General features: G+C 37.4%; 2 protein-coding genes across 3 annotated transcripts in view; both read left to right on the top strand.

The window, feature by feature from the left end:
• The first annotated feature begins 7,369 nt into the window (after window positions 1-7,369).
• Window positions 7,370-11,093, top strand: LOC145772245 (pre-mRNA-processing factor 39-like). Its single transcript, XM_082584102.1, has one exon. The coding sequence runs from the start codon at window positions 7,407-7,409 to the stop codon at window positions 10,278-10,280; it is 2,874 nt and encodes a 957-aa protein (XP_082440228.1). The 5' UTR covers window positions 7,370-7,406; the 3' UTR covers window positions 10,281-11,093.
• A 9,213-nt stretch (window positions 11,094-20,306) lies between these two features.
• LOC145771739 (puratrophin-1-like) overlaps window positions 20,307-24,373 on the top strand; it is a 44,394-nt gene continuing 40,327 nt past the window's right edge. For both annotated transcript variants that reach the window (XM_082583470.1, XM_082583469.1), the window contains exons 1-2: window positions 20,307-21,348; window positions 23,913-24,020. In XM_082583470.1, the coding sequence (XP_082439596.1) occupies window positions 20,337-21,348; window positions 23,913-24,020 (1,120 nt within the window). In that variant the 5' untranslated portion in view covers window positions 20,307-20,336. The remainder of the gene's footprint in view (window positions 21,349-23,912; window positions 24,021-24,373) is intronic.

The following is a 24,373-nucleotide window of genomic DNA, read 5'->3' as shown; positions in this document are numbered from 1 at the left end:
ATGTCGTTAGTTATTTATAAGTCATCAAATAATCGTTTCATTGTTTCCCTGTCTGTCAGTATGGAAACCAGGGATGGAAACTTACAACTTACAAGTGCCACTTTTGCAATGTATAGACTGTAAATACAACTTGCATATTTCGACCTTGTACTGTTCCTGTTTCTTGCAAATAAACCATTGATTGATTAAAATTGGTCTGAGACATCATCTTCATTCAAGCCTTGACTCAAGTAGTGGAAGCGCTCCTTTTCGAAAGTTTGCTTTCGCCTGATCAAAGTTGCCAGTTTCACGGGTTTCTCGAGGAAATGGGCCATTTTTGTTTTGGAGTCGCGGGAGAACTTTAGCAGTTGCAACTTTTTCGTTAAGTTTCGCTCCTTTACCAAAATTTTCAGTTTAGTTCATTTGTTTTTAGCCTACTTCTGACCATCACAGCAAAAACAATGTAGGTCAACATAGTAAAGGTCAAGAAAAATGTAGATCCGACAAAACTTTTTAGGTTGAAAAAAAAATTGACACAGTCGCAACATCTTCAAAAAAATTAAAAACAACAACGTATGTTTAGGCCATAGCTTTGAGTCTATATTCTTGTTTCAAGCGTGCTATTTTTAGCTCCACAGCTGTTGTGTCGTTATGCGTACGGAACGTGGACGTGGCTACAAAAATAGAGGTGTGAAAGAAAAAGGTCGCTCACAACCGCAAAGGTTTTCTTTTTTAAGTCTTTTAATTCAATCTTGACTATATTTTGGGCAAATTTGTCATGTTTTCGGCTACCTTTGGGCTTGTTTTATCCGTTTTGACATTGGGCTACTTTTCAATAAAAATTTAGCTGGAAATTAAAAAAATATCTGGCAGCCTTACGCCTTATGCCTTTTACATTATTTTCAAAGACAGCAATCCATGGCAAAATACTAAAAGAGGAGTTTTAGCACTGCAGTTTCTACTTACTAGATGATATGTAAGTTTACTTTTAAATGCATCATACTAGTTATATTCCAAAAGTTTAGGATAATCTAAGCTAGATGACGGCGCCCAACTCAAGATCAGTAGATGACATGGCGCTGGTTCGACTCTCCGGGTGTGCGCTTGAGCAACGTATTTTCAGGACTGCTCTCTTCAAGTATGTAAAACTACCTAGAATAATCTATCAAGGCATTGTCACTCCGAGAATAAAGACTAAAAACCAAGACTAGGCCTTTTTACATTTGTATTAGTTAACTGTGGTTGGTCAATCAGTATGAATACTATAATTCCAGGACTCACAAATCGTACTTAGGGTTCACAGTGACAAAATCAAGCTTTTTTTATAAAGGTTTACAGTTTCTTTTGCGATAAAAATGCAGGCAGTGGTTATGGTTATTATCAGCATGTGCGAGTTTAAATAAGCAACCATCACAATCACATGAACCCCAAGGCAAAACTATGTAGAAACAACAGCCAATCTCAAAAATTTAATTCAATTTGTTAGCTCATGGCGGTCCAAAACTACATGTATGAAGGGCTACATTAAGGTTTAAAGAAAGCTTTACAAGCCATATAAAATGTAATTTTCAGCTTGTTAGCGATTCAAAAAAGCAATTTTCTATTAATATAGTATTATAACATAGATATAATTCACTCATTACAATGGCATAACAAATATCAACAAAATAGCACACCCAACAATATAGGCTATTGTTTATTTTGTTTTTGTATTGAATATTTGCATAGTAACAGTAGTATAGTGATGAAGTATCTGATACTACTGACACATTTATATCATAAACAAGGTAAATTTTACTGAGTTATTTTTATCTAAAACACACCTTGGTTTTCACCCCCTTAACAACTACCGGTACGGTCAATAAGTGATTGCTAAAATGCACTGCTTCAATTCAGCCACATGCTGGCTACTTAATGTAATAGTGGAAGAAGGAAAAAGACAAAAATGGATCAAAAATAGTGGGAAACCACTGATTAATCATTGCTAAAGTAATTGTACATAGTCATTTCCTGTGTATGGTAAGTTTGTACAGCTGAGCTACTGTATAGGCCATATATCCAATTGGCAGTAAAAGAGATGTGAAATATTATATACCGGTACTTAAAGTGCCTCTGACAGGTTGGACCCAAGTATAGTAACTTTTCTAAGCATTTTCTAGCGCAGAATTATGCTTAGCAAACTTTTTAATCTTAACCTTGAAGATCGACTGGTTAGGGCAAAATTTATACAAAACGACAGTTCCGCAGCGCCACCACAGGCGAAACTCCATTTTTCACTGCTCTGGGACGACTTTGGTGGTGTTACGTCATCCTGGGTGGGCGTCGTTAGCGACGAATAAAACAAATGCTTTCTAGATGAATTGGTGGATCACAGTTTGGTCGGAGTTGGTACAAGCGGTTGCTTTTTTCGAAGATTTATTGTTTTTTGCAGTTTAATAAAACTGTACTGGATACGTTCCTACAAAACCTAAAATATACTTGAAGTGAAAAATGAAGAAATCGTACGAATCATCATTCATATTTAATTCATCATCATTCATCACTATTCATAAATAAATAAAAGTTCTCCCTCTCTCTCTCTCTCATAATGTGCCTTCAGTTGGCCATTGAAATCCGGTGTAACGGCCATCTGGACTTGAAAATTGTTTCGAATTTGCCAAACAATGCATGACGGCAGCACAATCCGATTGTTGCTTCCGAGAGCACCACCTTGTAGTATCCACTCCAATACATGCCTGTAAGCGACTAATTACCGATACTGTCTGCAAGGAAATAAAATCACTTTGTTTAGTGTGCATTCTTTAGCGTTTAGAGTATTTTTAGCCTAATGTAGCATCCTTACTCTTTTGATAGGTCTCCGTTTTCTCCTTTCGGTTTATTGCTTTTTCTCCAGTTCTTCCTGCTCCTCATAAAAAAAGTCCTCAGAACTGCAGGATGTAAGTGTGCCTCAAAATCGGTCAAATTGGTAACACAGCTAGAATTGCTAGATGCGTCTTTCTTCAAAAGTTCTTTCATCTGTGGCACTTCATGGCAACATACACATTCATTGGGCTGGGACATAGACTTGCACTTGTGGCAAACGCACCACCTACAGTTCCCAGCACGCCACTCATTGCTGAGAAGATCCAAATCGGGTTGGTGGTGTTAACAAAATCATCTCCAGTGAAATAAAGAGAACATATATGACTAGTTTTGTATGGTCCATCCCACTTTCGAACACTTGAAGAAAACTTTGACTATTTTCTTCTCAGCACCTTGTTTTGTTTGAAAGCATGAAAAGATAGCACACGTCTTTGTCACTGACTCTGTCACATAAACAGAAATTTGCAGGCATTACCTCAACCATAAATTAAGGGTACTGTCTGTGAGATACTGCAGTTACGCTGCAAATGGCTATAGCCAGATTAAGACAAATAAAAAATTATCCAAATTGTAGCCCTACAAGAGTTTAGAAAAACTGCAATTTTAATTGAATTGAGATGCTGTTTGATAAAAATAAACTCAATCTATTTGATCTAAACCTGATAGTAATAATAAGTTGACTTTTTCATTTCGGTAATTCTCATTTTGCACATGCTTTAGACCAATAGAGCCCGACACATTGACGTTTTGGAGCAGTCGTACCATACCTTACCAACTCACCACAGAGAAAGAATGTATCCTTCCCACCCATGGTGACGTCACAGCGAGGTTGCTGTTTTTATTTTCGCAATTGAATGAGTGCCAGATTTGCCGAAAGTAAACGAAAGTTTGCAAGCGTGTAACTTAGTAGCCTGTTGATATTTTTTACGACTTGCTGGTCAGGGAAGTTTGTTAGTGTCATCTCTTTGGTATCTTAGGTAAATTTAGCGAATTTATTTTCCTGTCAGAGGCACTTTAATAACATCTTTTTTGCACTTCTTTTTGATGGCATTGTAGAAGACTCGATAGAAGATGGCATTGTGATGTTTTAGGTTGCTTGCTAACTGCAAACATAGCTTTTAAACCTCACAGTCGGCGCTTCTTAACCAGCGTGGCACACTGTTGCACCATGGAAGGTTTCCAGGTGTGACTCAGGGAAACTCAGAGGAGTTTAGTAGTACTTTGTTGCATTGACATTGCCTTAAGTAGCCTACCTACATTGCCTTAATGAAATAAGTATATAGTTTAGTTCAGAGCTTCCCAAACTTTTTTGCTCGCAACCCCTTTCAATCTCCTACAATTTTTCGCGACTCTTTAAGGTTAGAAGGATAAACAATGTGAAATATACGTTTGTGATATTTATTGAAAGGTTTAATTTAAACGAAAACTAAAAACAAGCTACCCGTACTCGAAGCCTACCGTACTACTTCCCCACTTGTAGCCTGCTGGAAACAAAACTAAAACATGAACATACTGTATTTATTCAGTGTGATAGATGCGACTGCTCTCTGCTACAATGCAAGTCTAGCCGTCACTCGATGTTTGTCAATAGGCAGTTTCAATGTTATTTACACTGGAACGGTATTTTATCAACGTTGGAAACACTGACACGCACATATACGACATACGTGGCTTTGGTTGTGAAATCCACATTTACAATGCAACAAAGAGGGTTTTAAACTCCTATTCCATATTTCACTATATAGATAAATTTACAAAGTACGGGTACGGTAGCCTATTGAGTACACAATTTTTAATATAACTTGTGCAGCATCTTGTACATAAATGTTAATATATTATGCAGTGCTTTGTGTAAAATTTGTATATTTTCTTCAACCCCTGAAGTTTGTTACGCGACCCCCACTTTGGGAAGCCCTGGTTTAGTTGATTAAAAGGTGTGATATTTTGTTGGTCAGTGCCAATTTTTTTATCCAATTGTTGTGCTATGTGTTTTTAGTTTGAAATTACGGTATGACAATTGACAATAGTAAAGGCTCTATTTCTTATAAATTGTTTTGTTTTTTGGCTTAATAATACGGTATATATGTATATACTGAAGATAATGCAATTGTGAGACCTATTACGATACGCCTATGCAATAAAAATTTGCCAAAAATTTAAGAGAAATATCGGTATATTAAAATTTTGCACTTGCTTTGCTCATCTGGAGGTTTACAGGTGCATCCTGAAGTAGAACAGGTTAAGAAACACTGCATAAAGCAAATGCTTGCCTTGCATGTAGGTAATTTAACAACTTAGTCTAACAATAGCTTGATGTTACAACAAGAAATATGTTTCCATGTAGGTGGTAATGTCACTTATTTTGGGTCCACAACTTTTAGGCGCAGACAGTTAGGCGCTGGTCAAATAGGCGCGCACACTGTGGCGTCCGGATATTTAGGTGCGGAGCACTGTGGCGCCCATTCATTTAGGTGCTATTCTTAGTAAAGTCTGCAGATTGTGTCAGTTCAGCTTTGGCAAAACCTAGTCGGGGTTTTGACGAAAGACTAAGTTACTCTTCACTCAAGCCTACCACCCGCTTGAATATAGGATACGGTATATTTTTTACTGATGTTTACTGTTTAGTGGTAGTTATTATTTGACTTATATAACTAAAAGTGAACTCAGTCATGTTTGGAAACTTGAATAATTTATTAATAAAGATTTCGCCAACGCAAACCTGGACTAACAACAAATAAATGTCGAACACACCCATTAAAAAAAACAATATATTTTTCTGTTCAATATAACATTTTGTGTGAAAAGCATTGCCGGTTTAAGCAGCTTCACTTACCGAAGCCATGGCATATTTTTCTGTTCAATACAACATTTTGTGTGAAAAGCATTGCCGGATAAAGCAGCTTCACTCACTGAAGTCATGACAAACAACAAATAAATGCACGTGCATTAACAAAACAACACATTTTTTTGTTCAATATAACATTTTGTGTGAAAAGCATTGTCCTACCTGGCAAGCTGATGCAATCTGCATGCTTTACTGGAAATAGCACCTAAATGAATGGGCGCCACAGTGCTCCGCACCTAAATATCCAGACGCCACAGTGTGCGCGCCTATTTGACCAGCGCCTAACTGTCTACGCCTAAAAGACTTGCTCCCCTTATTTTAATGGCATAGATCTAAGTTTTTCACATATAGTGGAAAATGCAACTTGGTTTGTTTTTGTAATCCATATGCCTTGTGGTTGAATGGACAAAAAGGCAAAGAAACCATTCTTCGTGTCCACCTTCAAACATGCCTTTCACTGCCCCTCTAAAGACACAGCTGCATGCTCTTGAGTGGTGTCGAACCGACCCTTTTTAAGTGTCATGCTAGAGATCTTACCACTCAGCTATGCACCACCAACATACTTCACGTGTTTGTTGCATATTAATCTAAGATACTTTTATTTACCATAAATTTTTTGAATCAGAAAACATGATACATGCTGGTAGCAACAAAAGACTAAAAAAAAATTAAAAACCATTCAGAAACGAACCCTTAACATGACCTCAAGTGCAGATGGACTCTGAACGTAAAAACTAAAAGCAACCAACTTGATATGTCTGTAACCCATGAACTTTTGCATTTTGGACAATGCTATTTTTAAATATATTATATATACAACATAATAGGAACCACCTAAAATTTAAATTGAATATGTGAATTCAAAACAGACCCAATTGCTTTTTTTCAAATTTTACTTTTTGTGATTTCCAATTCCTTTCAGTTTCTTCTAAATGTTACCTGAAAGCAAAGTGGCCATTTTTCAAGCCTAATCATAATAAATACCCCCCTCGATATTCCATTGATTCTAGGAAGAGCCTAACTTCAAAAAAAAAAAAAGCTGTACTTGTTCTTTAATCATGCATTCAGCTATTACAAAGTGTACAATGATGCATGGCCATCTGGAGATGCGGCCTGATTTGTCACATTTTGCAGATTTTGATTACAGCTACAGCTAGTGTTTGACTGACATTTTTTGAGATGTTCTTACTTTTTGCGGTTTCCTAATGACATAAAACTTTTTTTTTGCCTTGGGGAAGCAGTAGCAAATGAGAAAAAGTAAGTGAAATCAGACTGTTATTGAAAATTAACAGTGTGACTAAAATCTTCGAAATCAAATTTTCATTGTTTTTCAACATGTGAGGATGTTAAAACCTATTGTGTCATCTGAGGAAAACAGTAAAGAAAGCGTAAAAATCTAATTTTTAGAAAAATTTATTTAAACGTTTGCCCAAAGTTAGAAAAACCTGGAAATTTCTGCAAAATGTGACAAATCAGGCCGTATCTTTAGGTGGCCATGAATGATGTAAGACAATTTCATCGTATGCTGTTATGAGACCAGCACATTTACTTCAACTGCATTATGAAACTTTTTTGTTTCAACTTTATTTATCAAATACTCTTCCTTTCACTATCAACATTATATTTGTGTTTTTGATTGGATACCCGCTTGTTTTTTTTTCAGCTTTTGTATCTTTTTCATTTAGGTTTCATGATACTTTAGGCTTTTGCTGAAATTACCATGACAACACGTCGGAGTAAACGCAAATCTGCAAGTAAAGCTGCAAATAAATCACAAAAATTAGACGAAACTGTTTCAGAAGATGCTGGACAAGAAAATCCAACAGAAAATCCTTGTGATGTTGAAAACGTCAAGGTATCAGATGCAACATCTCCTGAAGATGAAACAACAAGCACAGACCCTACCACTGAAATAAAACCGTCTGACGCAGCAGTAGATGCTGATGATAGCAATAAAGACATTTCAATGGATAATGTAGAATCTGATAACACTGCAGAGCCTGTGGAGCCCGGTTCCGTTGCTGAAGAGAAACCTGATGATTCCACTGCACCGGAATCTCCACCCAAACTGGAACAAGATTCTCCAGCAAAAACTGATGATACCTCCCAGTCCAAAGAAGTTGTTTCAGCAGAGACAAACGATCCAGTGACAACTACTGGTGATACTCCAGTTGAAGGAACTCCCATTGAAGCTGACCCATCAAAAGCTGAAAGTGATCAGGAACTGGACAAAACAACGCAAAAAGAAACAGTACAACAGCAAGAAAATGAAATTGAGGAAGAGAAAGATTCTGAAGAAAGTGTAGTCACTGTAAGTGATAAAAAAGAAGATGCTTCACCAACACAAGAGTCTATGGATGAGGAAGTGAAATCACCTACAAAAGATTGTGCTGCAGAGACAACTGCAGAAGAAACAGGTGATGGTGAAAACAAGGCGACATCACCAGACATAGACTCGTTTGAGGTTTTGGATGAAATCGATTTAACAAAGAGTGATGAAGATGATGGCATGGAACTTGGTGAAGAAGATGAAGAAGAGTCTAAGGAGCCTATTCCGGAGTATATTGTTCCCGATTATGATGATCCAAGTGTAGTGGAGCTTGAAATTGATCCAGAGCAAGATCGTCCTGGAAAAATTAAAGAATCCAAAGAGTTTCTTAAATATTGGAGATCAGTGCAAGACAATCCACATGAATTTACTTCTTGGACATATTTACTTCAGTTCGTGGAGCAGGAAGGGAAATTGGCATTAGCTCGGAGAGCTTACAACAGCTTTTTTTGTCGTTATCCACTTTGTTATGGGTACTGGAAAAAGTTTTCAGAATTGGAGAGAAAAAACAACAACCTACTTCGAGCACAAAAAATTTTAGAACGAGGTGTGAGAGCAATTCCTTTGAGTATAGATCTCTGGGTCCATGTCATAGACTTCTACATCAATCATTATAATAGACCGGACGCTGGGAGCGATAAAACCCGGATAATATTTGAGCGAGCTATTGCATCGGCGGGCGAAGAATTTCGTTCTGAAAAATTGTGGAACAAGTTTATTAAATGGGAAACGGAAAACAAAAACTGGGTAGGTGTGATGGACATATACAAAAAAGCACTCGGCACACAAACTCAGCATTATTCCATACTTTTCACTGACTTCAAAGCCTTCGTTAATAAACATTCGCCAGCTGATGTGATGAAGAGTGAACAATTTGAGGAAATCTTAACTACCACTCGGACGGAATTATCTGCAGAAGCGATGAAGAAAGCTGAAGAGAAGACTACTGACAAAGATGAGGATCGTGAAACTGCAGAGGTTGAAGATGAAGAGATGGACGAAGGTCCACCAGGAGTTGACGGATTTGAAAAACCCCCCAATGAACAGGAAGTCAAAGCCATTCGTCTCAAAATCATAAAAGAAATGAAAAAAATCTATGACGTCACCGAACAAGAAGTCACAAAAATATGGGCGTTTGAAGAGGGCATTAAAAGACCTTATTTTCATGTTAAGCAATTGGAAAGAGCTCAATTGAAGAACTGGAGAGAATATTTAGATATGGAAATAGCAAGAGAGAATTGTGGCCGTATTGTTCTTTTATTTGAAAGATGTTTAATTGCGTGTGCCTTGTATGAAGATTTTTGGCTCAAATACGCAAAGTACATGTCACAAATCGATGCTGAAAAAGCTGGAAAAATCTTCGAAAGAGCGTGTTCCATTCATCTTCCAAAAAAACCCAACATCCACGTCCAATGGTCCGCTCATGAGGAGCTTCAAGGAAATGGTAAAAAGGCTTGTGAGATTCTGGAGCGTCTTGACAACGTATTGCCTGGAATGGCGATGATAAAAATGCGTCGAGTCGCCATAGAACGTCGTTCCGGAAATTTGCAAGCTGCTGAAGATCTCCTTAGAACTTACGTAGCCGCGGCAGCAAAGGACAAAGAAGAGATTTTTTACACCAGAAAATTGTCCTGGTTTCTTTTGAAAATTGCGGACAAGAAGGACGAAGCTAAAAAACTCTTAAAAGAACTTATTCCAAAATTTAATTCCGAGTTAAAGCTTTATAATGACTTGGTTGAAATGGAATTTCAGTGTGCCAATAAGGGCTACCCAAGTAATGATGTTGAAGAAATGGCTGCCATGGAGGCGTTCGACATTGCTCTTAATAGCGACAAACTAACTGATGAACAAAAGTTCAACTTTTCGCAAAGGAAACTTGAGTTTCTAGAAGATTTTGGTTGTGATGTGAAGCGTTTGCAAAAAGTGTACGACGAACATCAAAAGTTAGTCAGGAATCAGAAAAAGCGAGTCCAAATTGACCTCACCGTTGATGAAACTCCTTCAAAGAAGGCAAAAATGGACACCACTGCCACATCAGCAGCCACCAGCACTCACGCACACAATGGTTCTGCCGTGGTGGCTTCGTCAGCGACAACTTACGCTGCTCAACAATCTGCCTATTCAACTGGTGACCCAAGCTTGTATTATCAACAGCAGCAACAACAACAACAGACAGCAGGTTACTGGAATTATCAAAAGCCAAGCGACACACAGCAGCAGTACTACAATCAATGGAGCCAATACTATGGACAACAGCACCGCTGAACGCAAAACATTAACTGTCACTATTTGTAGACTGTTTAATAGACTTAGTACAGTCGAAATGAAGGTTGCTTTATTTTGGTGTAATTTAACGCCATTTAAAGCGAAATAACCTTCAGGTTAGCGCGTTTGTCATTAGATCACTGAACAAGATTTTGTTGTGCAAACTCATTGTGTAGATAAAAACTGCACCTGTATGCTCTGCCAGCTTTGTAATTTCTTTTTATAACTTCCGTCGTTTTTAGCTTGATTTTTATTGGGTGGTTGACTGTTGCGAAATAAAACCATTCTTGAATTAGCTTTAAAATAAACTTTGAAAACGATGGATTTCTATACTTAACGCTCTTGTTCAACAGAAAAGTATTTGAGTTATTTAATACGTGAATTGCAATTGTCTTGTGGTTGAACTTATAGAAGACTAAGTGAAACTTTGTTTGGATTTTTCAAAAATACTTCAACTCAACAATGACCAAAGGTTTGTCAAACAAGTCAATGCTTTTAGGTAAAATTTTTCTACTGTAGCCCAAATTTCTAAATGGAAAATAGCCTACAAATCGTACCAATAATATTGCAGCCCAATTACTTCAAGACCTTGCTTATACTAACTAAGTTTATTTTAAACCACCAAAAGAAATTGACTTCCTGGAAAAGCCAGCGATTGAAGCATTCCTTTTTTAATATACAGTATCTGAACAGTGTAATGGTTCTAATAAATTGTTGAGAGTGTTCTAATCGTAGCTTTTGAAAGTCGAGAATCATCAAGCTGTAGGTCCACTGCCTGCAGGAGGCGCGAAATAATTTAAAGATATACCGTACTGTTAATCACAACAAATACAGCAGAATTTGTCACCTCAAGGAGATAGAAAAAAGTGACACGTTAGGCGAAGTGACAAATTATGCAAACAGATCAAAACTATAATGACTTCTGACTGGACCGACAAAAATGTGACGAATAAGGCGAACTGACGAATTCTACTGCTTATTCATCGTGTCTGCGGAAATGTTGACTATTTCTTTCATTAGATGAATTCTCAAGTAATTGCGGTTTAACGATCGCATTTGATCACTAAGAAAATTTTGGTTTTCAATTGCAAAGGAATATCCACAGCTATCAGCGACAGCGCCTACAATGAAAGTTCTTTTATCATCCGAAAATACCTGGTCTGCGTGAAAGGGCGTTTTTTTTTTTGCTTTATGACACATTGAAAACATACAAAGGTCAAGAAATAAAAGAAAATCTTTGGTTTGTTTTTATTAGCCTACTGACCATCACAATGAAAAACAGTTGCCTATATGCCAAACATAGCCGGGGTCTGGAGAAAGGTAGAAGCGACAAAACGTTACAACGTGCTTGATACCGAAACAGAATAATCAGTTAAAATATGGCACGGTCGCAACTCCTAAATAGAATTTTAAGGTTTAGAAAAACTGGTTGCTGTCTCCCAAACCTCCAATTGACTTTTGTGTTCTAAACACAAAAGTCAATAAACCAGGCTACAGACAGAGCCTACAAACCTTATTAGGAAAAGTAAATTTGTTTGTTTATCTTTATCCTGCATTGCGGGAAAGCGGACTTGCTGAGCGCTATGCATCGGTGTACGCCTTCCGACATACACCTGACCCACGCTGCAGCCGACGGCAATGTCTGTTTCCGGTTGTCTACTCTACCTATGACTTAAATTTGGTACTACCCATTACTCGAAATCGATCACTAGGTAGAGGCAATTATCGTTAAGTTTCTTGCCCAGAGAAACAACAACAAGTGCGGGTGGCTGGAGTCGAACATGCAGGCTCTCGACTGCGAGCCCAACGCGCTAACCACTCGGCCACGGCTGCCGACTAATAGTAGGCTACCGGTACCGCGGTACTTTTAAATTGTACCGTGCCCCTCATTCTCTGTGCTAAACACTGTTGGCTGCAGTTAATGCAATTATGTGCTCAGTTTCATATAATTTTGTGTAAGAGCATTGCTAATGTCAGTAGTAGTCTTAAAATTAATATTCCATTACAAGGTAGGCTATTTCCACAAATTTATTTTCTCCTGAAATGTCTTGAGAATTTAGAACTAGGCCTACTGGTAATTTATTTTAGGGTTACTTACGCCAAGTATTTGCGAACCCCTGCATGTTACCGAGGAAAAGACTTTGGCAACGTGGTTCAGAATCAAACTGATTTCACAATCTGCAGCCAACAGTGTTTAGCACAGAGAATGAGGGCACGGTACAATTTAAAAGTACCGCGGTACCGGTAGCCTACTATTTTCAAAAAGTACCGTGGTAGGCCTACCGGTACGGTACTTTTTAAATACAAGTTACAAGACTTAGAATGAAGATTTTTTTTTGTGATTGTAATCGAAATAATCTTACATTTAAAACCACAAATGCGATTCATCTCCATCCCGATTATATTAACAAGTAACAGCAACGCGCCATGACAATGTTCATATTCTACGCAAAGACTGCTCAACCAGCCCTTTGGTAGGCACGCAAAGCTGAATGGAACAGATCGGAAAATAAAGTCACAAGTCTCTTGATTTTGCTCAGTATAAATGCATAAATTTAAGGTACCGGTACGGTAGGCATATTAATAGTTGTTAGTTTATAGACTTATAATTAAGGGCCAACCCAACATGCAGTACAGAAAGCTATTGGAAGTAAAGGCCATTCAACATCAGAGGTGTAAAGTAATGAAAGTAGTGTTACGGTACTTAAGTAGCAATAAAACAAAAAACTGGTATCCATCTAAAATGAACTGGCTTGCAATTAGCATAAACATAAAAGCAGTTTGTAAAAAATAAAAGACAGTGACACTATAGTTCCTTTTTTACTTTTTTGTTAAGTAGCAATGTTCAGTAACTAGTAACTTACTTTTTGAGTAGTTTTATTTTTCATTACTTTCACTTGTTTAGTTTTATGCCAAAGTAGGCCTAACGTTACTCGAGTAATTTTATATTTTGTCTCTTGTCAAGTAGGCTAGAAAGTTGTAACTTTGAATTTTGATAAAAATCTGTTAAAAAGGTTTCATTTCTAAGATAAAAAAAATATTTTAAAGAGAAAGTGTTAAAAATGAAAAGTTTTGTTAAAAAGAATTGTTAAAACGAAAAGTTTATCTTCCTAAGACCTAAATGATTCATTAAAAATTAAACAATTAAGTGAGATATTTTAGGACTAAAAATATTGGGATTTTGAAATATTTTTTCAAAACTTGATAAAATTTGTCAAAAATGTTTGTTTTTTGACTGCAAAATTTACTAATTCTACTTGAGTAATTTTAAAGATCAGTACTTTTTTACTTCTACTTGAGTGATAATGTGCTCTGGTACTTTCTACTTATTGTAGCCTAATTAGAATTGACCTTCAGTAACTGTAGCCTACTTTTACTTGACTATTCAAATGGACTACTTTTTACACCTCTGTTCATCATTTATCTCTAAAGATTAAACAAGGGCCCATAACATTTGAAAAGCAGTAGCCTAATTATGCCACATACGGAGCAAACGCAAAACAGCGAATCCTCATTGGACTCCTATTTAACACACACAAGTGACACAATTCAAAGCAAAAAAAGTACTAAAAAAGTTTAGGAATTGCAGTAGGCCTACAGTCCCCAACACTTTACAAAAAAAAAATTTGATAAGACCCTAAAGTTATGGGCCTATTACTTTATAACTAATTGGGTATTTAGCAAAAGTTTGGGGCAAGCCTGTTCTAGGCATTCGCTTTCAAAAACAGTAGCATCGTAAAATGGGGATACTTTGAAACCGGGGTAAACTTTGGACAGTTCCCCAAAATTAGTTGACAGGGTAATAGTTTTGTTAAAAACTCCCTAATAAAGCGGAATTTCGGGTTAAAAGTCACTTTTTCGTAGTCCATGGTAAAATTACTTTCGATTAAGTCTGGAAATTTGGTTCGAGACTTAATTTACTTCACGCTCCAATGCACAATTTCATAAATGAGTGATTCTAGCAAAACAGCATGGTGAAGTGTTGTGTTCCAACTTCTCTCTGGTTCTCAGCCTTTTGATGGCATTTCAGCTCAGTTTTTTAAGCAGATGTTGGAAATATCATCAAGATCTTAGATCTAAAAAGATTTTTTTTGTATTATTCTCAGTTTTTCTGAAAATCAGGGTTTTCCGGCTAGCTAAGCTTTTATTTTACTGATGGGGTTACTTTGAACGGTGTTTTTGAACAAGAAAAATGGCTGTGGAACCGGGTAAAAGCATTTGCAATAAAGTTGTACGTACCGTAATCCAGACGTAAGTGTTCCAAGCAGTAAGAAAAAATGTTTGCTAAGAGATGAGGCTTCTATCACAAGTGAGGAAAGAAACGAAGATGATGAAGAAATAATGAGTGATGCAAGTCTATCCAACTGCGATGAAAATGATCTGGAAGTTGGAGCAAGCTCCAACTTTACCGTTTCTGATGAAAAAAATGACAAATAATTCCCCAGCAACAGGACTTCAACAATTGGAAAACTTCACTCTGCCAATCTCGGTAACCGGCCCTGCGTCAAGAGCCTCCACAAGTATGCAAAACTACCAGGAATAACCTTCAAGGCTTTGTCAGTCCGAGGATAAAGATTCAAAAACCAAACAAACCAACCATCTATACTAAGGATGGAATTGGCCTACACTCAAAGATGAAATCGATTATGAATGGAAAGACGTTTTGAAACGTAACCTTGAGGCTATTCCTGTTAACAATCGTGGCCTGTTTCGAATCCCTGACCTTGGAAAAGAATAGAGACAATAAACCCTGAACACTATTTGGAGGAATCTTGCCCCTTGTCTCAAATAACCCCCAGATAAGGTTAAATGTCATAAAATAACTGTTGTGTGTACATATTCGTTGACTTGTGTGTTTAAAATACAATTTTCTGTTCAAAGCATTGTGATACGTAAAACAATATTGAACACAGAAAGGAATTTAGTGGTGTTCAAAGTAACCCCAAAATCTCGTGAAACTTTGAACACCACATAATTTCAAAAAAAGGTTATTTGTGCAAAAATTTTTTAACATTCCTTGCACATGTCAATAGGGGTATATGTAGCCCCTAATATATTTCAATATCAGGACGGTTGGTTCAGAGTTTAAAATTTTACGATATAAAAAAGACGAAAACTACTCAAAGTATCCCCAGTTTACGGCATCTCAAAATGAGTGTCACTTAATCCAGCTCGTTTCAGCCTCAAAATGTCTTTAGCGGTGGAAAAAACTCTTTCAATAGCAGCACTTGAAGGGATTGCAGTGTTTGTTTTAATAAACAATCTTTCGATCGTCGGATGCTTAAAGCATGCATCTCTGAGGACTCATTTTGAGAAATTCATCAACCAGTTTAGATGCACTTAGTCGTCGGCTTCTCGGTTGCTCAAACAAAACACCGAAAAACTCGTCTTGCTGAGCAACTTCTTCTAAGTCGTCGCTGCTGCTTTCAGCTCCATTCTGACCTTCTTGCTCAAGCAAAGATTCAAGCTTGCTGATCAACTGAGTCTTGATGCTTTTCGCTATGCTTTCCGAAAGAAATGAATATCGTTTATCCATGTTCGATTGTGGGATCAACGAGAGCCGAAAATGTGGATGCAACGCCATGGCGAGTTGATGATCAGTGCTGTGGAGTACGTGATGAAATCTCGTTTGGATGGCTTCCATCAAAACTGCCACTAACGGCAAGCAAACACCAACGATATTGTTAACATTGTTGATATTGTTACCAACGATATTGTTAACGATATGAGTTAACATTGTTCAAAAAAAGTACCGATAAAAGTAGGCTACCGGGTATTTTGACCAAAAAAGTACTGGGTATTTAGGCAACCGGTACAAATTTCAAAAAGTACCGCGGTACCGGTACACAAAAAGTACCGCGGTACAATTGTACTCGATACTGCCCACCTCTGGTTTAGCAAAATGTGATTTTTGAGATTCCTCCTCCATGAAACCAGACTCCAATCTGATTCTGAAAGATTTCATTATTTTTCACTCCAAAATGCAACTATGAGTTAACATGATACTAGCCAATGCTTAGGCTATAGCACAAAACAGCTCAGGGGTGTAAAAAGTTTTTTCAAGTGCCTGACACAAAAATGTTTTCAGTGGTGCACACTTATGTCATCATTGCAAAGTCCAAAATCATACAATCAATTACTGGTTTATTTATCAGAAACAAGAACATAGTAGGCTAGCCTACATGTTTGAAATATGCAAGTAACATACGAACTATACAATCAATTAATGGTTTATTTATCAGAAACAAGAACATAGTAGGCTAGGCCACACAGTAGCGGAGCCAGGAATTTTGAAAAGGGAGGGTTTTGACGACCGGTAGGCGAAGCCTGACAGTGTTTTCTCCAAAGGCGACACCCAGCGGCGGGGGGGTCTGGGGGGCCTCCCCCAGAAAATTTTGAAATATTACTTTGAATTTGGTGCATTCTGAGAGCATTTTCAACAAAAATGTGGGTATAAACATTCCTGTAAAATGGTGCTGTCCGGTGGCATGGCAAAAGGATAAGATCATGTTTTCTTCGGCATTTTTCGGTAATAAAGCTAAGTTTCTATGTTTTCTTGTTGCTAATTCTTGGCTGAGATATTTGAATGTTTGGTATTGGCAAAACTCGCTCTTTTAATGCAGTTTCGTTTAAAATTAGGCAAACTTTGTTTTAGAGACATAGAGACTGAAAGCATCATTCTCAATATCGTGACGTCACATGCGTGCCAAAAGGGGGGGTTGTAACCCCCAAAACTCCCCCCTTGGCTACGCCACTGAGGCCACATGTTTGAAATATGCAAGTAACATACGCATTACACATTGCAAAAGTTGCACATGTTCCCATAATGACAGGGAGACGACCATACGGTGTAGCCTACCAGTCAATTGCCACCCTACAGAAATGACAATTTTTTCATTAAAAAAAATGTCACAGAAAAACGCAACGTTCCCGCCTTTCAAAATACAGACAAAAAAACATGTGTGTGTGTTTGTTTATCTTGTTTAAGATGTTTAAGATGAGAAGACTGACGTAAGAATAAGAAGATAATAATATTAATAATATAATAAATATAACGATAATAATATTATAATAATAAGAAGATGACGTAAACACACAATTCCAAGAAACAAGCAGAGATTACTCAAGTTTCAGACTAAACTTTTTTACTTGCATATAAAACTGATAAGTTGATATGCGACTTATTTGATTCAACTTAAGTAACCAAAAACACCCATTCCGTGCGTTGTCGCTGTTGAGCTAAAAATGCGCAATTTTTTCATCAGGTTCTACCTTGCCAAATGGAAAAAAGTTCATGCAAGAACAAAGCTGTCACGCATACGTTCATGGTAGCTTTTCATGAATTGAATTGGACAGTAGTGTTGATGTTTCTGAAGTGTTTTATGGACAGCGTTGTGTGAGCACTTTGTCTAAAGATACGGTATGCAAAGATCTGTGAAATTGATTTAGCATCAGTGGCCACAATAGGTTTAGGCCTACCATTGAATACTGAAAAGCTTGGGTGTTCATCAGGATAATTATCGTTTCTAGCACTAGGAAAACGTTCAAATATTACGTAACTCCTTCGAGGGGGAGGGGGGGTTATGCAAAGCGTTACGTTAGCGTCACATCGGGGGGGGGAGGGGGTTCAAGCAAAACGTTACGTAACGCTTTCGAGTACGGAATGTTAGTTTTTTGTGCTGAATTCGTAGTGAAAAAGCGTTACATGGGAGAGGGGGGGTTGATAAAAACGTTACATGGGGGAGGGGGGGTCATAAATTCGGAAAAAAAGCGTTACATAATATTTGAACGTTCCCTAGTTGAGCATTGCACTGCGGTATTTTATTCGCTCTGAGGATGTGCAATGCGCATTGTCATAGTGCGCGAAACGTCAGTGAAGCAATAAATCAGCTTGTTTATTATTGCTTTCACTTTCATCAGATGAACGTTGCAACTAGTGCTAGAAACGAGGTTTACCATTAATGACTTGAATTTCCATGAACATGCGCTGAAGCATGATTTGGTTTCTTATCAATTTTGTTATTGAATTGCACTGTGGCAGACAATTGCCCTAAGGAAATTTGTTTTGTTTTAGGGGCTAGAAAATGCAGTGGGGAATGGGCCTTTTAACCTTGGCTAGGTTGCAGTTTCTATTCTGCTAGTTTACGCTGAGATAACGATGCTTCAAATTCTTCCTGGCTGTACCTTTATTTACTTTGAATTTAGCTGTTGTTGACAGGTAGGCCCAAGAGTTAAGGTGATGTGTTTGACATCGACATCAATGGCTTTTTTGACTTTGGCTACTGTAGGCTAGGATTACATCTAAAACGTGACTGGTAGTCGCTGGTAGTTAATTCAGTTATTGCTATACTAGCTGCATAATGCTTCACATTTATTAAACTGTTATGGTGTAAGATCTAATGAAAGGTACCGTAGTAAAACATTAAAAACTAATGGCATTTCAACTTGAAGCGGTGATTGCGCTGTGTTATTGTTTAATTCATAGCGATGGTTCAATTGAATTATTTACTTTTGGTCAGTAGCGCAGGGAAGAAGACATTAAAACCCGTTCACCTGTAAAACTTGTGTAGCGTCTCTATAATGAAAAGTCACCAGCACAAATAACTTTTCAGCATAATAATGTTTTCAAGGTCAACGTAGTTTTAATGATGTTTCAAGAAAACAACAAAAGTTTCGCACGTGTGCAGATAACAGGGTGGTTTATTTTCACTGAAATACGTTTTATTTTAAGCATTCACGTCATGTTTACCATCGCCAGGCTTCAGAATAGGATTAGACAGGCTACAGGCACAAAGATAAAGTAAATGTATTCCTTTCGCCACGAAAAGTGCAGCTTATTTGCTTTATGCGTTACTACAACTTTTGTAAACGTTAAAAAGATGACAAGTTATTCATATCACTTACAAACACATTAGGCTATGTGGCAGCACTGCGCCATAGGGTATGCACAGAATCCGGTTATAGCAGCAGAAAGGTCATGTATTTTTGATAGTTCGGGCGACTATGAGATTGTGAGCTGTTATTGCGGTTTGTTATCGTTAGCTTCATCGAAACTGTGTGTTCGCAGTCTGTTCAGTTCAACAGGCAGGGACCTACAAACCAGTCAACAAACTTTGTGATTTTTACATTGACTCAACGTTTGCGGACGTTTAATCCCTGCAAAAATGTCCAATTCTGCTCTATTGGAATAAGCTAGATACGAAATGCTGTTTAGGCATTCAAGGAATACTTTGTCAAGCTAAAACATTGAATATCCCAAAGTTTTTTTTAGTAAATGCGCAAATTTTTGTGTACAACATCAGCTACCTAAAAGCTACCTTTTATCCGCTTGAGACGATTTCCATAAAACTAGGAAAGGTTGAATATCCGCACAATTTCCACAATTTCCCGTGGGAGGTTTTCACGATATTCTTATTTGATTTAATTAGACAGCATATCTTATGATAATGAATTTGGTAAACAGATTTATACTTCACTCATCGACAAAAACAACTTTCAAAACAACGACGTCTGACTTTTACTTTCTCAGTATGTTTACACTTTCACGAGCTGGATGGCAACTTACCAAAACGGTAGCCCCGAACAATTGCAATCTCAACTTGCCACAGCCACCCGGTGCTTGGAAAATGTATTATGGCAAAGTTTCCAAGCTGGGAGTGAACTACCAAACTTCAGTGTTGTCCAGATGTCTAGTAACGTTGGATTAACTGACACAACCGGACAAATTGTCATAAAGTACCAATTTCCCAACATTGAAATTTTCCTGTTGTTGCGATGGGAATCGTAGTTGATAATGTTACGCGCGTGGTTTTAGTTTGATATTTCATTGAATGTGGACATAAATTTGCACTTTGATCTTGGCTTTGGCAAATATTGTTGTTCATCACTTTTCGTCTATGACCAGTTTAAACCGGTTTCGGTTACTCACGTTATGTGTTGTTTTTCATTTCTTGATGAGATATTATTTCGTATAGGCTACAGTTTTATTTAATGTTTGGAGCTTAGGTGTAAATTACAAGTGTTTGTTTTGCCCATTTATACAAGCTTACATATTCAATGGAGTGTAACGAGTTGATCGAAATCGAGGCCGCCAGGGTGCTTGAGTCAATCGTGCTGCTGGTGTGCTCGAGAAACGGTTCACTTGAAGAGTCAAAAGTTCGCGTTCAAGGTGGGTCTTCATTACCTGAATCAACGTCAGCCATACTTGACTCATTTTCCTCGTCAAAAGGTGATTCAAGCAGCAATGGCATTGATGATGAGATATTTGAAGTCAACAACACTTGGAGAGATCGTAAAAGCTCAAGTGACGGTCCTAGCGCGATGTTTCTTGCTGATAACAGTGATCATAGCTGCAGGCACGGTCAAAATAAAACTCAAATGACAACAGCTGATGAAGAGCTAAGTAAACCGATCAACAATGCTTACGAAGAATGTCATCTTCTGATCAAAGTTTTGCTCCATTCCTTAGATACAGAGACACATAAGGGCGTCAGTGTTGAAGATCACCCACCGCAAAACGCATTAAATGACCCAGCAGAGCTAAACGAAAGAGCTTGCTCTTTCACTTTCACTGGAGAGAAACTGACCTCTGAAAACCCCAGCCCTTTCCATTGTGAAGGTATAGCGTCACAACATCGATCCACCCAAGAGTTCATGTCTATGTTTAACAACGATTTAAACTCTTCACATGATTTTAAGGAGGATATTGAGAATTTTGTTGATGATTTGTTTAACAACGATGGCCGTGCTGTTCAAAATAGCCCATTTGCGGAACGCAAGCGCAAGTCTAAAGCAGGATCACGACCTGTACTAAAAATTGTCAACTCGGTCCAAAACGGATTAAACCCAAATATCCCAACCACCCCAGAGTGCAGTGATGACTTTGCTGAGTTAAAGCTTTGGTCAAATTCCGACGAAGAAAGGCTGGAAAATACTGCTGTACCCAACGGCTGGCTGAGTACACTCAACAATCGAAAACAACGTTCCGACCACACAAATTCGAGAGCTGCTTCACGAAAAGAAGATTTTGTTTATTGTGGACCAGCCAGGGATTCGGAAAGCCATGAAGGTAAAAATGACTTTGTTTATATTTAGAAGGATACATGTGAAATCATTTTAGGTAGTCTAAGGACAATGGACAGAGCTCTAAAGATAGTTTGCTTTGGTGTGCCATAAACGCACAAGACAAAGCACAGTATCAAAAAATTAGCTTTGGTCTTAAGCAGCATGAAATAATTCGAAATAAATAGCACCAATTCCTTTTTCCTTAGTGAGAACGGTAAAAAAATATACGACAGAAAAAGATTGATGTTGTACAATTCTATCCAATGGAGGGTTACGTTTTGTTTTGTTAGTATGCAGTTTCTCTTCAATTTTTAACTCCTGAAAGAACAATAACTTTTATCGAGATAAAAGCCAGATATAAAACGCTTCTTGATTTTCGTAATTTCGTTTTGCTTTTTCGACGTCTGTTGAATGTTTTTGACAGTTTTAAGTCCGCCAAATAAAACACTTTTGCATTACTCATCTTCTTTTTTTTGGGCATCTAAATTTCAAAAGCTTTTTAGTTTTCTCTAATCTGACGTTATTTAACGTCCTATCAAGGCACGCGTTTGTTGAAGTTTATTTTTGTTCGAAAAACGGTTGTGCCGTAATTTCTTGACGCATAACACTTTTCTATTTGGCCCTAAATGCGAACAATAGGTTTGTTTTTGTCATGCAAGGGATAGGTCATTTTATGGAAGGCCTTTATATTCGAGAGCAAAGACCCGGTTCTAACGATTCCGCCAGCAAAGGTCATCACTAATGCATCGCTTCAATGTCGCTACACGTTGAAATGATGTAAAAATGGCAATTTTTTATACGCTGGGATGAAAAGCATTACCATCTTTAAACAAGAACTTCAGGAAACACTATCCCTTGTTTTGGGTATTTTTGATTTAAAAGGACTTAACAAATTCGTAAAATCAACCTCAAAAAGAAGTTTAAAAATCTTGCTTTCGAAGTATTCAAACAATACAGATTCACAATGCGTGTTTTATTGCAAAATTATTCTGCTAAAAAAATTAAAAAATTTTGAAAGGTTTCGCTGTATTTTTTGTCGTTGCAACATTAGATTTGATGTTAGTCCATACAATGTAAATGATACTTTTCATACGAACTCCACGGCTTGCAAACAAGATAGCTTGTATGAAGCACCTGCAAGGCTGTGTCCACTGTGCGGAATAATACAAACATCAATAGCATCAGCTGTGGTACCACAAGCCGCATTAAGGTTAAATGGGTCACTGGTCTTTCCCATCAATCAAGTTAACAAAAACAGTCAAACAAATCTTGACTGAATTTGCAAAAGTTATGATGAATTTTGATTGTAAGACAATTTCAACCACACAGCGAGCAAAAGTTGACTTTATAACGTCGCTTCAACGTCTGAACTCGTTGAAACAACAAAAGAAGGCAACTTTCGCTTGCTTGTGTAATGTGTATGCATGACAAGCAGTAGTTGATCATGTTTTAAAAGTTCAAGGCACAAAACACCCTCTGTGTTGAATCAATATGACGTGGCAAACTTTTTTTAATTTCAGGTTCAATGTATATTTTTCTTGATAACGTTGTGTGACGAGAATGCAACATCAAATTAACTTGAAGAGATGTGACTTTCTGTAATCTTAAGTGGGGAATTTTCTTGTTTTGCTGCATCATGCAGGTTATTCTTGTCAGTACGCTAACAACCTTGCTGCAATCAACCTCTTGAGCTAAACGTTCTTATCTGAGCGGTTTTGCATATTAGAAGCATGGACCATGGCTGTAACAGATACCGATGTCGTTGATAGAAGACCGATTCGTGTTAAGTTCAAATTAGGGTCGTGTGACACTTTTAATTTCAGTTTCATTTCCATGTAATCACAACTACAATCATCTGATGACAAAGTCATATTTGTTTATTGTCGTCGCAATACTGTACGTACATGGTAACAAAGCTAAAATGCCTTCTTGTGTAGATATACAAAAAAGAGTTTACATTTTTATTTAAAAAACAGAAAAACTGCTAGGAATAAATACAAAAAAAGATTTGCTTTTTAGCATAAAACAAACACACTGTAAAAAAAAGGTAAATTTAAAGTACAGTACTTATTTACTGATTTTGAAAAACACCCTTGAAATTGTGGTATATAATCTCCAACTATCTTTGCCTCATCTATTTTGGGTGCAACATGACCTCAGTTTATCCCGCGTCTAGACAAGATAATGGTTACACTGTAACTGGGAAAGCTATTAGAAAAATACCATTTGCGGACTATGTGGCGTTTCCATTAGCAATCAGCACCAGGTTTAGAACTCAAGCGACTGTGCGGCAAGAAAAGGCTTAAGTTGGACAAAGACAATGGACAAGACCGTCTTCAGACGTTGAACCAGTACAAAAAGAAACTGATTTGCTATCTGTGCGAAATAACAGGTCTCCCATTTTTCTAGTTCGCCCTAGTCGATAAGTCGGCTGCCGATATGCGGCCATGGCTAATCAAATTACCATTTGTATACTTCAATATCTCCTCTATTTTTACCCAAGACAAAACTGTTTCCCTCTTTTTAGATTTCATAAAACTAATAACTCTTATTTTTTTTACTTATTAGACGAAAAAATTTCAGCTATATCAAAACCATGCCTCAAGCTACGCACACCAGAACAAGCTTCTGACATACCTGCAGGTTTACTCCATTCAGGAATCGCTTATACACCTGGTACGTATTCGAGCAATGCGACTTTTCTTCGCATTCAAGTTTCATTGAAATTGGATCTGCAAATTGTCTATTTTCTGGCTGCAGAAAGGATTGAAGTAAAGCGAAATATTGTTTTTTGTTACTTTTCAGATTTTTGCCATGTTTAATCAGAGCTCTACTTTTTCAGCGTAGTGTGGAATAGTATATTTTAGTATGACTGATTAAAATTGTTGAACTTGAAGCAGTTGGTTATGAATAATATGGAACATTATACTCCAGTTGTTTTGTATTTGGAAGGATTGTATTTCTATGTTATCCATGGAGAAACAATTTATGCCTAACTGTAACCAAAACGCGTGTTCTCGCTTCTTGTC

This window comes from Aplidium turbinatum, chromosome 6, assembly GCF_918807975.1.
Source record: "Aplidium turbinatum chromosome 6, kaAplTurb1.1, whole genome shotgun sequence".
NCBI classification, from domain to species: Eukaryota; Metazoa; Chordata; class Ascidiacea; order Aplousobranchia; family Polyclinidae; genus Aplidium; species Aplidium turbinatum.
The sequence above is the reverse complement of the archived record's forward strand: the minus strand, read 5'-3'. Positions and strand labels throughout refer to the sequence as shown.

Excerpts from the sequence above, each read along its gene's own strand:
- LOC145772245 (XM_082584102.1), top strand. The coding sequence starts at position 7,407 with ATGACAACACGTCGGAGTAAACGCAAATCTGCAAGTAAAGCTGCAAAT.